Source organism: Lissotriton vulgaris, chromosome 8, assembly GCF_964263255.1.
Source record: "Lissotriton vulgaris chromosome 8, aLisVul1.2, whole genome shotgun sequence".
NCBI classification, from domain to species: domain Eukaryota; kingdom Metazoa; phylum Chordata; class Amphibia; order Caudata; family Salamandridae; genus Lissotriton; species Lissotriton vulgaris.
The window spans coordinates 1059533902-1059551241 of record NC_141696.1 but is presented as its reverse complement, the minus strand read 5'-3'; the positions used below and the strand labels follow the sequence as shown (position 1 = coordinate 1059551241).

At 45.0% G+C, this 17340-nt stretch overlaps 3 protein-coding genes across 3 annotated transcripts; all 3 read right to left on the bottom strand.

Annotated features, from left to right (window-relative positions):
* Positions 1–2492: 2492 nt before the first annotated feature.
* On the bottom strand, positions 2493–3467 carry LOC147698288 (uncharacterized). The gene has a single exon (XM_086933422.1). The coding sequence runs from the start codon at positions 3465–3467 to the stop codon at positions 2493–2495; it is 975 nt and encodes a 324-aa protein (XP_086789548.1).
* A 4765-nt stretch (positions 3468–8232) lies between these two features.
* Positions 8233–9192, bottom strand: LOC147698287 (uncharacterized). The gene has a single exon (XM_086936215.1). The coding sequence runs from the start codon at positions 9190–9192 to the stop codon at positions 8233–8235; it is 960 nt and encodes a 319-aa protein (XP_086792341.1).
* Positions 9193–13963: 4771 nt separating this feature from the next.
* LOC147698286 (uncharacterized) lies at positions 13964–14923 on the bottom strand. Its single transcript, XM_086933421.1, has one exon. It carries the CDS (start codon positions 14921–14923, stop codon positions 13964–13966), a length of 960 nt encoding a protein of 319 aa, XP_086789547.1.
* Positions 14924–17340: the final 2417 nt, after the last annotated feature.

Genomic DNA, 17340 nt, shown 5'->3' with positions numbered 1-17340 from the left:
ATAAGATATTAATGAAAGATGGGAGATCAAGATTAAGATCAATGATGGAAATGATCAAAATTTCTGCTTATATTGGTAAGTCTGGAAATGGGTGGGTCAGTAGACACCCAAGTTTTTGAACCTGAAAAGTAATTAAAAAGGTGCCTGATATAGTGAGCGCCACAGATATGTGGGAAACTCAATCTACAGTAGTCAGCGCACCTTGTTGTGATATCAAAGGGCACCCAATGGCAAGTGTTGTGTTCAGATGGATAACCATGGAATGCTGTCATTCAGTCCGTTGACATCAGATTTCAATCTGTAAATCCACCGTTGCTCCTTAACAAAGAGAAAGTGGGAGACATCAGTAATATGTTGTGGAATGTATGGCTGTTCCAGCACAACCCAGAACAAATCCTCAACTTTATGATTTGCTTCCAGAAAGTGATTGGTGAGGCCTGTAGATTGCTTCCTGCAACGGATTGTGCTTTTATGTTCGCTGATGCGAGACTTAATCATCCGCGTTGTATGACCCACATATTGCTTCTTGCAAGGGCAAGTGATCAGGTATATTACTTTTTCTGAATTGCAGTTTGTGTGCCTTGTCAGTCTCCAAGGTCTGTTCGTGCCTATGTCAATTGTCAAGGTCTTCCGTGTCTGTGGACAGGCAGCACAGTTCCCACAGGGGTAATGGCCTTGGACTGGATTACTATTCCAGAGGGTGTTGGTGGTTTGTTTTATCTCGTTGCGAGGTCTAGTGTGCACCAGGTTATCTCGAATAGATGGTCCTCTTTTAAATGCAAACAACGGGCGAGGTATTGTCCCTGCACCTGTATTGAGAATTTTCCAATGCTTCAGTATGATTTTCTTCACTTGATTGGAAGATGTAGTGAAAGTTTGAACCATAGTCATCCGGTCTCTGGTAGTCTCGGGCCTCTGGTGTTGCAGGAGTGCCTCACGATTGTTGTTCAATGCTCTCTTTCGTGCCCGGCGTATTAGTTGGTTAGGGTAATGCCGATCTTTCAGGTTGAGTGCCAGTTCCTTGGCATGATGTTCGTATAAGGTGTTAGACGAACAATTCCGTCTAACCCTGAGAAATTGGCCTACAGGTAAATTCTCGCATAGTGATTGAGGATGAAAGCTCTGAAATGACAGAAGCGAGTTACGTGCCATCGGTTTCTTAAAAAGTTCACTCTGTAGGCCACCCTCTGCCGGGAAGATCTGGAGGTCAAGGTACGCCAATTTATCTTTGCTACTCTCCATGGTAAACTTAAGAAACTGATTCCTAGAGTTTAACCATGTATGAAAGGACGATACCTCTGTTACCGTCCCTCTCCAAATCACCAAGATGTCATCGATGTATCGTTTCCACAGTACCACCTGATGGATGAAGGGGTTACTGTGGTTCAATACATGGTCTTGTTCGAATTGGTGCATGTAAAGGTTTGCTAAGCTAGGCGCAAAGGCACTCCCCATTGAGGTCCCTGACACCTGGAGGTAGAGATCGTTCTGGTACTGAAAAAAGTTTTCCATCATGGCGATCCTTGCACACTCCATGATGAAAGCAACGGGTGTTATGGTATCCATTTGTCTAGCCTCAAGGAGGCTCCTGATGCAATCCAGTGTTTCTTGCTGCGGGATTGACGTATACAATGATTCAACGTCGAAGCTGACCAGTAGGTCTGTCTCAACGTTGAACTCAATGTCGGCCAGGAGTCTGAGCACATCACCAGTATCCTGTAGGTATGTTGGTGTTTCCTTCACGATAGGTTTTAGGAAGAAATCCACAAAGGTAGATAAAGGCTCGAGTAATGAACCTATGCCCGAAATAATGGGCCTTCCCGGGGGCGGTCTCTGGGCCTTATGTATTTTAGGAAGGCAGTAGAAGTAAGGAATAACCGGGTGTGTAGTTATTAGATATCTTGCTTCGTGAGGGGTAATCCAGCCTTCTGCTGTTCCTTCCTCCACCAGACTCTTGATGTCATTCGAGATTCTGGGAGTAGGGTCTTCATTAAGGAGACGGTAGGATTTGGTGTCATTTAGTTGTCGTTGACATTCTTGATGATAGATTGTGGTGTCCTGTAGCACTATGGCTCCGCCCTTGTCAGCCGGCTTGATAGTCAGAGACCTGTCATTAGACAGAGCAGAAAGTGCTGATTTCTCTAAGTTGGACATGTTATGAAAAGTCTTCCGTCGTTGTTCGGTATTAGTGACCTTGTGTGTCACTGCTTGTTCAAAAGCTAAGACATTTGCTGGTACTTGTTGGTTCAGAGGAGTAAATGTCGATTTGGGTCTAAGGCCGGTATTCTGTTCACCTTGGTCAAGATTATTGGACTCGTTCATGTTAGAGCTAGATGTTTTGAAGAAGAAATGCAGACGTATTTTCCTATAAAAACTTTCGAGCTCGCACCTCAATTTGAACATATCGCCTGTATTGGTAGGAACAAAGCCCAGCCCTTTGTTCAAAACAGTGTTCTCAAGCGGTGTCATAGTCCTCGAGCTCAGGTTCACTACTAGGTCGCAGCTCCTGTTGTCGGGCCTGTCTTGTTGGGCTGAGGAGCCCAATTCACAGTTTGTTGGCCTCTCCTTTTGCCGCGGTTCCTGCCTCGGCCCTGCCATAAAAAAGACTGATCATAGTAGAATGACGGGTTTGGGGGATACATGGGCATAGGGTGACCCATAGGTGGGGGGCCCATAGGTGGGGGGCCCATCGCCCCGGGATGATAATTCCATGGGCCTGGGGGCCACCACTGTCCCGGATTGGGGTACTGTTGTCCTCCCCGGCCTCTATTAGGTCTTCGTTGGAAACCACCACCACGTGTCCCGGTGTTAGGGCCTGTGTTGGAGTTCCCTTGATCACTAGAGCCCGAGTCCGAGCCCGAAGAAGAATAATTAGACCCGTATCTCCTACCTTTGGAGTTGGTAGAAGGAGCTACATAGGAGTCACTCAAGTAGGGGTAAGCCAATTCCATGGAGAAACGTGCCAAGTCTTTTTTGAACTTCTCCACTTTGTTAAGCAGAATGTTGTCATAATATTCTTTGTTCGTTTTATTGGCATCTTCCAAGTTCTTTTTGTAGATCACAGGCCGCACAGCTGCGTTGATTTGACCCTCCAAAACTTGGATCTCTACCAATAAGGCATCAGCTGTTTTCTTTGCTGTTTTAATAATTAAAACCAGCCAATCACGGGTGCACCGCCATCCAATCAAAGCCCAATTTTTCAAGAATTCTTTATCTTTCAGAAAGAGTCTGGGTGTCGTGGTGACGATCAAGCCAGATGGTGCACACTTACCATGTAGGTACTCGTTCATAATCACACCGTGTAATGAGATACGGGAGTGATTCTTTTTCAGGTTCAAAAGTTTAACCCAATCATCCTCTGTCGTGGGAGTAGAGGTGGAGGGTAAGTCATCTAATATGCTGGGGTTGTTACTTAGGATGGAATTGAGATCCTCATCGTCAAATGCAAAGCCACCAAATTCCTCCATAGTGAGGAACTGCAACAGACAGACAACTAAATAAATAAAGTGGGTGAGCTAAATTGCACTACAACATTTGCTGTGTGGTGCTAAATAGAGAAACAAAGACCCGCAGCCGAGGCTGCTCCATACACTATCATAACAACTCGTAAGAGAGGGTCCGAGGGAAGTGTTTAACGACCAAACAGGCTAATACCCCCTGTGTAACTACCTAAATAACAACAAAGCCTGTAGGTCAAGTGGTGCTGAGATATAACAATTAACACTGGTAAGGTTGCACAACAAATAATTCAAATAAAGACTATCAACTGTTGTTGATTAAGTCCTATCAGCCCACCTGATGGCGGAGCCTCATCATCTAGGACTTCCAAAACCAGGTCTGTGTGCGATCACCCAGTTAGATATTAGCAACGCATCACAAGACCAAGGTATGGTTACCACAGTTGTAAGTCTAGATAGTGGGACTGATATGTGCAGTGCAAAAAATAAGAAAAGTGAAGTGCATTAAAATGGCTATCAAGGCAAACAAAGACCTTTAATAGTGTTTACCTGGACGTCAGATTAAAAAAATAGTGGACTGACAGTGTGAAATAATCACTGTCTAACTTGCTTGGTAGAAATCAAGACAAAGATCTATACAGGGCCAACATGTTTCTGCCTTACTGTGAAGTATCACTGGCATTCGTCAGGGCCAAGCTACACTCTGCTACTGCAAGGGCACTATCATATGTGCTCAACTAAGAAATAAGAAAATAAACATAAGAGTGATCAATTAGAAACCTTCCTACCACATCTTCTCAGTATTGTTCTGTTGATGCAATAGGTCTTTCCTATGTGAGAACAAAAAATGGAAAGAGAACATTGTAGACATTGCATGTGTATCATCCTCACAATTAAATCTACAGCGAGAATAAAGTAAAAGTTGCTGTTACTCGTGCATAACCAGTGGTAATATAGAATACTCTCAGACTGGACCATCACGCCTCTGTGATAGTCGCATATAAAGTGTATTATATTACATCACAAAAAGAATAAACATACAAAAGTTTGACACTTACCCATCAGTTTATGGGAAGTGGACCTCACCTCACCCGGCAACTGCTCGGACGAATAAGGCACCGCTCTAAACATACAAAGACAATCTCTGTGATAGATGCATGTCTTGAGGATACGACCTCTGTGTACTGTTAAAGAAACCCACCTATTTTCTTATCTGTCTGTAACTAGTAACCCACCGGTGTCTTTGATGGCCTCATCGGACAGCTAAGGTATCTGATCCCCTTCAATGATTGTCAATGGGGTACTAAATGGTTGTCCCACGACATCTACCGATGTCTATGTAAACCGCTGGGAAATGTTGCTGTTTACAAATGATGGAAGGTGTCTCCCCTAAACTTAAGCTATTCCTCAAGCGGGAAGGCCAAACTAAAGACTCGTTAGTCCCTTGGGCCTATACTACCCAGTACCATGAGTGACTCAGGTATCTGGTCCCCTTCAGTGTGTTCATGGGGGGAGTTTTGTACCACAGCGTTATGCCAAGGCACCGGCTGATGTCTAAAAAACAGCCGTTTGTTAATGCTGCTAATAACTGGTGGAATAGTGTCCCAGCAATCTTTACTATCCATCAAATAGAGTGGCAAAACTATAAACTAATGCCTACAGCCCCCTAGGTCTGAGCAGCCCGGTCCCATCTTACCTGTCCGTCGGTACCTTGCGGCGGAATCACGAGCCAAAGGGGAGGCACCGACGGACAGGACTTCCGTCTATTTATAGCGCAGCTGATTGAATGATAGAACTCAGCTGGGCCGTCCTTCTGACGCGCTGCCATTGCGCTGTGTAGGACAGTTATCCCCCGCGCAAACTAACACGAACAACGGGCGCGCATGCGTGGAGGCAAGTGCGCCCACTGAAGTGCACAGCGCATGACCGTTGGCGGTGTACTTTCTCTCGTTACACGTCGGGAGCGAGACACTGCCTAAGTATGTATCGCCTTTGCGCAATAACCTCCATGCTCAGCACTGCCCACCGCATCTATGCGGAAGCTATGAGAACAGTATTATTATTGCCAAAACAGGCGCCGCGGCGCAATTGTCATCAAAATTAAAGCAAAGATCATTTCTTTGTTAATACCATTGGACAATGATGTTCGTTGCTGAAATCACTGGGTGATTGCCAGTCATAGGTAGCGTGGAGGACACTGCACGGCCTAAAACCAGCAATGACTAAATGTGGATCAGGGGAAAGATATGCTATCATACTTCCCTGGACCCCTAGGCGCTATCATAAGATATTAATGAAAGATGGGAGATCAAGATTAAGATCAATGATGGAAATGATCAAAATTTCTGCTTATATTGGTAAGTCTGGAAATGGGTGGGTCAGTAGACACCCAAGTTTTTGAACCTGAAAAGTAATTAAAAAGGTGCCTGATATAGTGAGCGCCACAGATATGTGGGAAACTCAATCTACAGTAGTCAGCGCACCTTGTTGTGATATCAAAGGGCACCCAATCGCAAGTGTTGTGTTCAGATGGATAACCATGGAATGCTGTCATTCAGTCCGTTGACATCAGATTTCAATCTGTAAATCCACCGTTGCTCCTTAACAAAGAGAAAGTGGGAGACATCAGTAATATGTTGTGGAATGTATGGCTGTTCCAGCACAACCCAGAACGAATCCTCAACTTTATGATTTGCTTCCAGAAAGTGATTGGTGAGGCCTGTAGATTGCTTCCTGCAACGGATTGTGCTTTTATGTTCGCTGATGCGAGACTTAATCATCCGCGTTGTATGACCCACATATTGCTTCTTGCAAGGGCAAGTGATCAGGTATATTACTTTTTCTGAATTGCAGTTTGTGTGCCTTGTCAGTCTCCAAGGTCTGTTCGTGCCCATGTCAATTGTCAAGGTCTTCCGTGTCTGTGGACAGGCAGCACAGTTCCCACAGGGGTAATGGCCTTGGACTGGATTACTATTCCAGAGGGTGTTGGTGGTTTGTTTTATCTCGTTGCGAGGTCTAGTGTGCACCAGGTTATCTCGAATAGATGGTCCTCTTTTAAATGCAAACAACGGGCGAGGTATTGTCCCTGCACCTGTATTGAGAATTTTCCAATGCTTCAGTATGATTTTCTTCACTTGATTGGAAGATGTAGTGAAAGTTTGAACCATAGTCATCCGGTCTCTGGTAGTCTCGGGCCTCTGGTGTTGCAGGAGTGCCTCACGATTGTTGTTCAATGCTCTCTTTCGTGCCCGGCGTATTAGTTGGTTAGGGTAATGCCGATCTTTCAGGTTGAGTGCCAGTTCCTTGGCATGATGTTCGTATAAGGTGTTAGACGAACAATTCCGTCTAACCCTGAGAAATTGGCCTACAGGTAAATTCTCGCGTAGTGATTGAGGATGAAAGCTCTGAAATGACAGAAGCGAGTTACGTGCCATCGGTTTCTTAAAAAGTTCACTCTGTAGGCCACCCTCTGCCGGGAAGATCTGGAGGTCAAGGTACGCCAATTTATCTTTGCTACTCTCCATGGTAAACTTAAGAAACTGATTCCTAGAGTTTAACCATGTATGAAAGGACAATACCTCTGTTACCGTCCCTCTCCAAATCACCAAGATGTCATCGATGTATCGTTTCCACAGTACCACCTGATGGATGAAGGGGTTACTGTGGTTCAATACATGGTCTTGTTCGAATTGGTGCATGTAAAGGTTTGCTAAGCTAGGCGCAAAGGCACTCCCCATTGAGGTCCCTGACACCTGGAGGTAGAGATCGTTCTGGTACTGAAAAAAGTTTTCCATCATGGCGATCCTTGCACACTCCATGATGAAAGCAACGGGTGTTATGGTATCCATTTGTCTAGCCTCAAGGAGGCTCCTGATGCAATCCAGTGTTTCTTGCTGCGGGATTGACGTATACAATGATTCAACGTCGAAGCTGACCAGTAGGTCTGTCTCAACGTTGAACTCAATGTCGGCCAGGAGTCTGAGCACATCACCAGTATCCTGTAGGTATGTTGGTGTTTCCTTCACGATAGGTTTTAGGAAGAAATCCACAAAGGTAGATAAAGGCTCGAGTAATGAACCTATGCCCGAAATAATGGGCCTTCCCGGGGGCGGTCTCTGGGCCTTATGTATTTTAGGAAGGCAGTAGAAGTAAGGAATAACCGGGTGTGTAGTTATTAGATATCTTGCTTCGTGAGGGGTAATCCAGCCTTCTGCTGTTCCTTCCTCCACCAGACTCTTGATGTCATTCGAGATTCTGGGAGTAGGGTCTTCATTAAGGAGACGGTAGGATTTGGTGTCATTTAGTTGTCGTTGACATTCTTGATGATAGATTGTGGTGTCCTGTAGCACTATGGCTCCGCCCTTGTCAGCCGGCTTGATAGTCAGAGACCTGTCATTAGACAGAGCAGAAAGTGCTGATTTCTCTAAGTTGGACATGTTATGAAAAGTCTTCCGTCGTTGTTCGGTATTAGTGACCTCGTGTGTCACTGCTTGTTCAAAAGCTAAGACATTTGCTGGTACTTGTTGGTTCAGAGGAGTAAATGTCGATTTGGGTCTAAGGCCGGTATTCTGTTCACCTTGGTCAAGATTATTGGACTCGTTCATGTTAGAGCTAGATGTTTTGAAGAAGAAATGCAGACGTATTTTCCTATAAAAACTTTCGAGCTCGCACCTCAATTTGAACATATCGCCTGTATTGGTAGGAACAAAGCCCAGCCCTTTGTTCAAAACAGTGTTCTCAAGCAGTGTCATAGTCCTCGAGCTCAGGTTCACTACTAGGTCTCAGCTCCTGTTGTCGGGCCTGTCTTGTTGGGCTGAGGAGCCCAATTCACAGTTTGTTGGCCTCTCCTTTTGCCGCGGTTCCTGCCTCGGCCCTGCCATAAAAAAGACTGATCATAGTAGAATGACGGGTTTGGGGGATACATGGGCATAGGGTGACCCATAGGTGGGGGGCCCATCGCCCCGGGATGATAATTCCATGGGCCTGGGGGCCACCACTGTCCCGGATTGGGGTACTGTTGTCCTCCCCGGCCTCTATTAGGTCTTCGTTGGAAACCACCACCACGTGTCCCGGTGTTAGGGCCTGTGTTGGAGTTCCCTTGATCACTAGAGCCCGAGTCGGAGCCCGAAGAAGAATAATTAGACCCGTATCTCCTACCTTTGGAGTTGGTAGAAGGAGCTACATAGGAGTCACTCAAGTAGGGGTAAGCCAATTCCATGGAGAAACGTGCCAAGTCTTTTTTGAACTTCTCCACTTTGTTAAGCAGAATGTTGTCATAATATTCTTTGTTCGTTTTATTGGCATCTTCCAAGTTCTTTTTGTAGATCACAGGCCGCACAGCTGCGTTGATTTGACCATCCAAAACTTGGATCTCTACCAATAAGGCATCAGCTGTTTTCTTTGCTGTTTTAATAATTAAAACCAGCCAATCACGGGTGCACCGCCATCCAATCAAAGCCCAATTTTTCAAGAATTCTTTATCTTTCAGAAAGAGTCTGGGTGTCGTGGTGACGATCAAGCCAGATGGTGCACACTTACCATGTAGGTACTCGTTCATAATCACACCGTGTAATGAGATACGGGAGTGATTCTTTTTCAGGTTCAAAAGTTTAACCCAATCATCCTCTGTCGTGGGAGTAGAGGTGGAGGGTAAGTCATCTAATATGCTGGGGTTGTTACTTAGGATGGAATTGAGATCCTCATCGTCAAATGCTAAGCCACCAAATTCCTCCATAGTGAGGAACTGCAACAGACAGACAACTAAATAAATAAAGTGGGTGAGCTAAATTGCACTACAACATGTGCTGTGTGGTGCTAAATAGAGAAACAAAGACCCGCAGCCGAGGCTGCTCCATACACTATCATAACAACTCGTAAGAGAGGGTCCGAGGGAAGTGTTTAACGACCAAACAGGCTAATACCCCCTGTGTAACTACCTAAATAACAACAAAGCCTGTAGGTCAAGTGGTGCTGAGATATAACAATTAACACTGGTAAGGTTGCACAACAAATAATTCAAATAAAGACTATCAACTGTTGTTGATTAAGTCCTATCAGCCCACCTGATGGCGGAGCCTCATCATCTAGGACTTCCAAAACCAGGTCTGTGTGCGATCACCCAGTTAGATATTAGCAACGCATCACAAGACCAAGGTATGGTTACCTCAGTTGTAAGTCTAGATAGTGGGACTGATATGTGCATTGCAAAAAATAAGAAAAGTGAAGTGCATTAAAATGGCTATCAAGGCAAACAAAGACCTTTAATAGTGTTTACCTGGACGTCAGATTAAAAAAATAGTGGACTGACAGTGTGAAATAATCACTGTCTAACTTGCTTGGTAGAAATCAAGACAAAGATCTATACAGGGCCAACATGTTTCTGCCTTACTGTGAAGTATCACTGGCATTCGTCAGGGCCAAGCTACACTCTGCTACTGCAAGGGCACTATCATATGTGCTCAACTAAGAAATAAGAAAATAAACATAAGAGTGATCAATTAGAAACCATCCTACCACATCTTCTCAGTATTGTTCTGTTGATGCAATAGGTCTTTCCTATGTGAGAACAAAAAATGGAAAGAGAACATTGTAGACATTGCATGTGTATCATCCTCACAATTAAATCTACAGCGAGAATAAAGTAAAAGTTGCTGTTACTCGTGCATAACCAGTGGTAATATAGAATACTCTCAGACTGGACCATCACGCCTCTGTGATAGTCGCATATAAAGTGTATTATATTACATCACAAAAAGAATAAACATACAAAAGTTTGACACTTACCCATCAGTTTATGGGAAGTGGACCTCACCTCACCCGGCAACTGCTCGGACGAATAAGGCACCGCTCTAAACATACAAAGACAATCTCTGTGATAGATGCATGTCTTGAGGATACGACCTCTGTGTACTGTTAAAGAAACCCACCTATTTTCTTATCTGTCTGTAACTAGTAACCCACCGGTGTCTTTGATGGCCTCATCGGACAGCTAAGGTATCTGATCCCCTTCAATGATTGTCAATGGGGTACTAAATGGTTGTCCCACGACATCTACCGATGTCTATGTAAACCGCTGGGAAATGTTGCAGTTTACAAATGATGGAAGGTGTCTCCCCTAAACTTAAGCTATTCCTCAAGCAGGAAGGCCAAACTAAAGACTCGTTAGTCCCTTGGGCCTATACTACCTAGTACCATGAGTGACTCAGGTATCTGGTCCCCTTCAGTGTGTTCATGGGGGGAGTTTTGTACCACAGCGTTATGCCAAGGCACCGGCTGATGTCTAAAAAACAGCTGTTTGTTAATGCTGCTAATAACTGGTGGAATAGTGTCCCAGCAATCTTTACTATCCATCAAATAGAGTGGCAAAACTATAAACTAATGCCTACAGCCCCCTAGGTCTGAGCAGCCCGGTCCCATCTTACCTGTCCGTCGGTACCTTGCGGCGGAATCACGAGCCGAAGGGGAGGCACCGACGGACAGGACTTCCGTCTATTTATAGCGCAGCTGATTGAATGATAGAACTCAGCTGGGCCGTCCTTCTGACGCGCTGCCATTGCGCTGTGTAGGACAGTTATCCCCCGCGCTTGCGCAAACTAACACGAACAACGGGCGCGCATGCGTGGAGGCAAGTGCGCCCACTGAAGTGCACAGCGCATGACCGTTGGCGGTGTACTTTCTCTCGTTACACGTCGGGAGCGAGACACTGCCTAAGTATGTATCGCCTTTGCGCAATAACATCCATGCTCAGCACTGCCCACCACATCTATGCGGAAGCTATGAGAACAGTATTATTATTGCCAAAACAGGCGCCGCGGCGCAATTGTCATCAAAATTAAAGCAAAGATCATTTCTTTGTTAATACCATTGGACAATGATGTTCGTTGCTGAAATCACTGGGTTATTGCCAGTCATAGGTAGCGTGGAGGACACTGCACGGCCTAAAACCAGCAATGACTAAATGTGGATCAGGGGAAAGATATGCTATCATACTTCCCTGGACCCCTAGGCGCTATCATAAGATATTAATGAAAGATGGGAGATCAAGATTAAGATCAATGATGGAAATGATCAAAATTGCTGCTTATATTGGTAAGTCTGGAAATGGGTGGGTCAGTAGACACCCAAGTTTTTGAACCTGAAAAGTAATTAAAAAGGTGCCTGATATAGTGAGCGCCACAGATATGTGGGAAACTCAATCTACAGTAGTCAGCGCACCTTGTTGTGATATCAAAGGGCACCCAATGGCAAGTGTTGTGTTCAGATGGATAACCATGGAATGCTGTCATTCAGTCCGTTGACATCAGATTTCAATCTGTAAATCCACTGTTGCTCCTTAACAAAGAGAAAGTGGGAGACATCAGTAATATGTTGTGGAATGTATGGCTGTTCCAGCACAACCCAGAACAAATCCTCAACTTTATGATTTGCTTCCAGAAAGTGATTGGTGAGGCCTGTAGATTGCTTCCTGCAACGGATTGTGCTTTTATGTTCGCTGATGCGAGACATAATCATCCGCGTTGTATGACCCACATATTGCTTCTTGCAAGGGCAAGTGATCAGGTATATTACTTTTTCTGAATTGCAGTTTGTGTGCCTTGTCAGTCTCCAAGGTCTGTTCGTGCCCATGTCAATTGTCAAGGTCTTCCGTGTCTGTGGACAGGCAGCACAGTTCCCACAGGGGTAATGGCCTTGGACTGGATTACTATTCCAGAGGGTGTTGGTGGTTTGTTTCATCTCGTTGCGAGGTCTAGTGTGCACCAGGTTATCTCGAATAGATGGTCCTCTTTTAAATGCAAACAACGGGCGAGGTATTGTCCCTGCACCTGTATTGAGAATTTTCCAATGCTTCAGTATGATTTTCTTCACTTGATTGGAAGATGTAGTGAAAGTTTGAACCATAGTCATCCGGTCTCTGGTAGTCTCGGGCCTCTGGTGTTGCAGGAGTGCCTCACGATTGTTGTTCAATGCTCTCTTTCGTGCCCGGCGTATTAGTTGGTTAGGGTAATGCCGATCTTTCAGGTTGAGTGCCAGTTCCTTGGCATGATGTTCGTATAAGGTGTTAGACGAACAATTCCGTCTAACCCTGAGAAATTGGCCTACAGGTAAATTCTCGCGTAGTGATTGAGGATGAAAGCTCTGAAATGACAGAAGCGAGTTACGTGCCATCGGTTTCTTAAAAAGTTCACTCTGTAGGCCACCCTCTGCCGGGAAGATCTGGAGGTCAAGGTACGCCAATTTATCTTTGCTACTCTCCATGGTAAACTTAGGAAACTGATTCCTAGAGTTTAACCATGTATGAAAGGACGATACCTCTGTTACCGTCCCTCTCCAAATCACCAAGATGTCATCGATGTATCGTTTCCACAGTACCACCTGATGGATGAAGGGGTTACTGTGGTTCAATACATGGTCTTGTTCGAATTGGTGCATGTAAAGGTTTGCCAAGCTAGGCGCAAAGACACTCCCCATTGAGGTCCCTGACACCTGGAGGTAGAGATCGTTCTGGTACTGAAAAAAGTTTTCCATCATGGCGATCCTTGCACACTCCATGATGAAAGCAACGGGTGTTATGGTATCCATTTGTCTAGCCTCAAGGAGGCTCCTGATGCAATCCAGTGTTTTTTGCTGCGGTATTGACGTATACAATGATTCATCGACGAAGCTGACCAGTAGGTCTGTCTCAACGTTGAACTCAATGTCGGCCAGGAGTCTGAGCACATCACCAGTATCCTGTAGGTATGTTGGTGTTTCCTTCACGATAGGTTTTAGGAGGAAATCCACAAAGGTAGATAAAGGCTCGAGTAATGAACCTATGCCCGAAATATTGGGCCTTCCCGGGGGCGGTCTCTGGGCCTTATGTATTTTAGGAAGGCAGTAGAAGTAAGGAATAACCGGGTGTGTAGTTATTAGATATCTTGCTTCGTGAGGGGTAATCCAGCCTTCTGCTGTTCCTTCCTCCACCAGACTCTTGATGTCATTCGAGATTCTGGGAGTAGGGTCTTCATTAAGGAGACGGTAGGATTTGGTGTCATTTAGTTGTCGTTGACATTCTTGATGATAGATTGTGGTGTCCTGTAGCACTATGGCTCCGCCCTTGTCAGCCGGCTTGATAGTCAGAGACCTGTCATTAGACAGAGCAGAAAGTGCTGATTTCTCTAAGTTGGACATGTTATGAAAAGTCTTCCGTCGTTGTTCGGTATTAGTGACCTTGTGTGTCACTGCTTGTTCAAAAGCTAAGACATTTGCTGGTACTTGTTGGTTCAGAGGAGTAAATGTCGATTTGGGTCTAAGGCCGGTATTCTGTTCACCTTGGTCAAGATTATTGGACTCGTTCATGTTAGAGCTAGATGTTTTGAAGAAGAAATGCAGACGTATTTTCCTGTAAAAACTTTCGAGCTCGCACCTCAATTTGAACATATCGCCTGTATTGGTAGGAACAAAGCCCAGCCCTTTGTTCAAAACAGTGTTCTCAAGCGGTGTCATAGTCCTCGAGCTCAGGTTCACTACTAGGTCGCAGCTCCTGTTGTCGGGCCTGTCTTGTTGGGCTGAGGAGCCCAATTCACAGTTTGTTGGCCTCTCCTTTTGCCGCGGTTCCTGCCTCGGCCCTGCCATAAAAAAGACTGATCATAGTAGAATGACGGGTTTGGGGGATACATGGACATAGGGTGACCCATAGGTGGGGGGCCCATCGCCCCGGGATGATAATTCCATGGGCCTGGGGGCCACCACTGTCCCGGATTGGGGTACTGTTGTCCTCCCCGGCCTCTATTAGGTCTTCGTTGGAAACCACCACCACGTGTCCCGGTGTTAGGGCCTGTGTTGGAGTTCCCTTGATCACTAGAGCCCGAGTCCGAGCCCGAAGAAGAATAATTAGACCCGTATCTCCTACCTTTGGAGTTGGTAGAAGGAGCTACATAGGAGTCACTCAAGTAGGGGTAAGCCAATTCCATGGAGAAACGTGCCAAGTCTTTTTTGAACTTCTCCACTTTGTTAAGCAGAATGTTGTCATAATATTCTTTGTTCGTTTTATTGGCATCTTCCAAGTTCTTTTTGTAGATCACAGGCCGCACAGCTGCGTTGATTTGACCCTCCAAAACTTGGATCTCTACCAATAAGGCATCAGCTGTTTTCTTTGCTGTTTTAATAATTAAAACCAGCCAATCACGGGTGCACCGCCATCCAATCAAAGCCCAATTTTTCAAGAATTCTTTATCTTTCAGAAAGAGTCTGGGTGTCGTGGTGACGATCAAGCCAGATGGTGCACACTTACCATGTAGGTACTCGTTCATAATCACACCGTGTAATGAGATACGGGAGTGATTCTTTTTCAGGTTCAAAAGTTTAACCCAATCATCCTCTGTCGTGGGAGTAGAGGTGGAGGGTAAGTCATCTAATATGCTGGGGTTGTTACTTAGGATGGAATTGAGATCCTCATCGTCAAATGCTAAGCCACCAAATTCCTCCATAGTGAGGAACTGCAACAGACAGACAACTAAATAAATAAAGTGGGTGAGCTAAATTGCACTACAACATTTGCTGTGTGGTGCTAAATAGAGAAACAAAGACCCGCAGCCGAGGCTGCTCCATACACTATCATAACAACTCGTAAGAGAGGGTCCGAGGGAAGTGTTTAACGACCAAACAGGCTAATACCCCCTGTGTAACTACCTAAATAACAACAAAGCCTGTAGGTCAAGTGGTGCTGAGATATAACAATTAACACTGGTAAGGTTGCACAACAAATAATTCAAATAAAGACTATCAACTGTTGTTGATTAAGTCCTATCAGCCCACCTGATGGCGGAGCCTCATCATCTAGGACTTCCAAAACCAGGTCTGTGTGCGATCACCCAGTTAGATATTAGCAACGGATCACAAGACCAAGGTATGGTTACCACAGTTGTAAGTCTAGATAGTGGGACTGATATGTGCATTGCAAAAAATAAGAAAAGTGAAGTGCATTAAAATGGCTATCAAGGCAAACAAAGACCTTTAATAGTGTTTACCTGGACGTCAGATTAAAAAAATAGTGGACTGACAGTGTGAAATAATCACTGTCTAACTTGCTTGGTAGAAATCAAGACAAAGATCTATACAGGGCCAACATGTTTCTGCCTTACTGTGAAGTATCACTGGCATTCGTCAGGGCCAAGCTACACTCTGCTACTGCAAGGGCACTATCATATGTGCTCAACTAAGAAATAAGAAAATAAACATAAGAGTGATCAATTAGAAACCATCCTACCACATCTTCTCAGTATTGTTCTGTTGATGCAATAGGTCTTTCCTATGTGAGAACAAAAAATGGAAAGAGAACATTGTAGACATTGCATGTGTATCATCCTCACAATTAAATCTACAGCGAGAATAAAGTAAAAGTTGCTGTTACTCGTGCATAACCAGTGGTAATATAGAATACTCTCAGACTGGACCATCACGCCTCTGTGATAGTCGCATATAAAGTGTATTATATTACATCACAAAAAGAATAAACATACAAAAGTTTGACACTTACCCATCAGTTTATGGGAAGTGGACCTCACCTCACCCGGCAACTGCTCGGACGAATAAGGCACCGCTCTAAACATACAAAGACAATCTCTGTGATAGATGCATGTCTTGAGGATACGACCTCTGTGTACTGTTAAAGAAACCCACCTATTTTCTTATCTGTCTGTAACTAGTAACCCACCGGTGTCTTTGATGGCCTCATCGGACAGCTAAGGTATCTGATCCCCTTCAATGATTGTCAATGGGGTACTAAATGGTTGTCCCACGACATCTACCGGTGTCTATGTAAACCGCTGGGAAATGTTGCTGTTTACAAATGATGGAAGGTGTCTCCCCTAAACTTAAGCTATTCCTCAAGCGGGAAGGCCAAACTAAAGACTCGTTAGTCCCTTGGGCCTATACTACCTAGTACCATGAGTGACTCAGGTATCTGGTCCCCTTCAGTGTGTTCATGGGGGGAGTTTTGTACCACAGCGTTATGCCAAGGCACCGGCTGATGTCTAAAAAACAGCCGTTTGTTAATGCTGCTAATAACTGGTGGAATAGTGTCCCAGCAATCTTTACTATCCATCAAATAGAGTGGCAAAACTATAAACTAATGCCTACAGCCCCCTAGGTCTGAGCAGCCCGGTCCCATCTTACCTGTCCGTCGGTACCTTGCGGCGGAATCACGAGCCGAAGGGGAGGCACCGACGGACAGGACTTCCGTCTATTTATAGCGCAGCTGATTGAATGATAGAACTCAGCTGGGCCGTCCTTCTGACGCGCTGCCATTGCGCTGTGTAGGACAGTTATCCCCCGCGCTTGCGCAAACTAACACGAACAACGGGCGCGCATGCGTGGAGGCAAGTGCGCCCACTGAAGTGCACAGCGCATGACCGTTGGCGGTGTACTTTCTCTCGTTACACGTCGGGAGCGAGACACTGCCTAAGTATGTATCGCCTTTGCGCAATAACATCCATGCTCAGCACTGCCCACCACATCTATGCGGAAGCTATGAGAACAGTATTATTATTGCCAAAACAGGCGCCGCGGCGCAATTGTCATCAAAATTAAAGCAAAGATCATTTCTTTGTTAATACCATTGGACAATGATGTTCGTTGCTGAAATCACTGGGTTATTGCCAGTCATAGGTAGCGTGGAGGACACTGCACGGCCTAAAACCAGCAATGACTAAATGTGGATCAGGGGAAAGATATGCTATCATACTTCCCTGGACCCCTAGGCGCTATCATAAGATATTAATGAAAGATGGGAGATCAAGATTAAGATCAATGATGGAAATGATCAAAATTGCTGCTTATATTGGTAAGTCTGGAAATGGGTGGGTCAGTAGACACCCAAGTTTTTGAACCTGAAAAGTAATTAAAA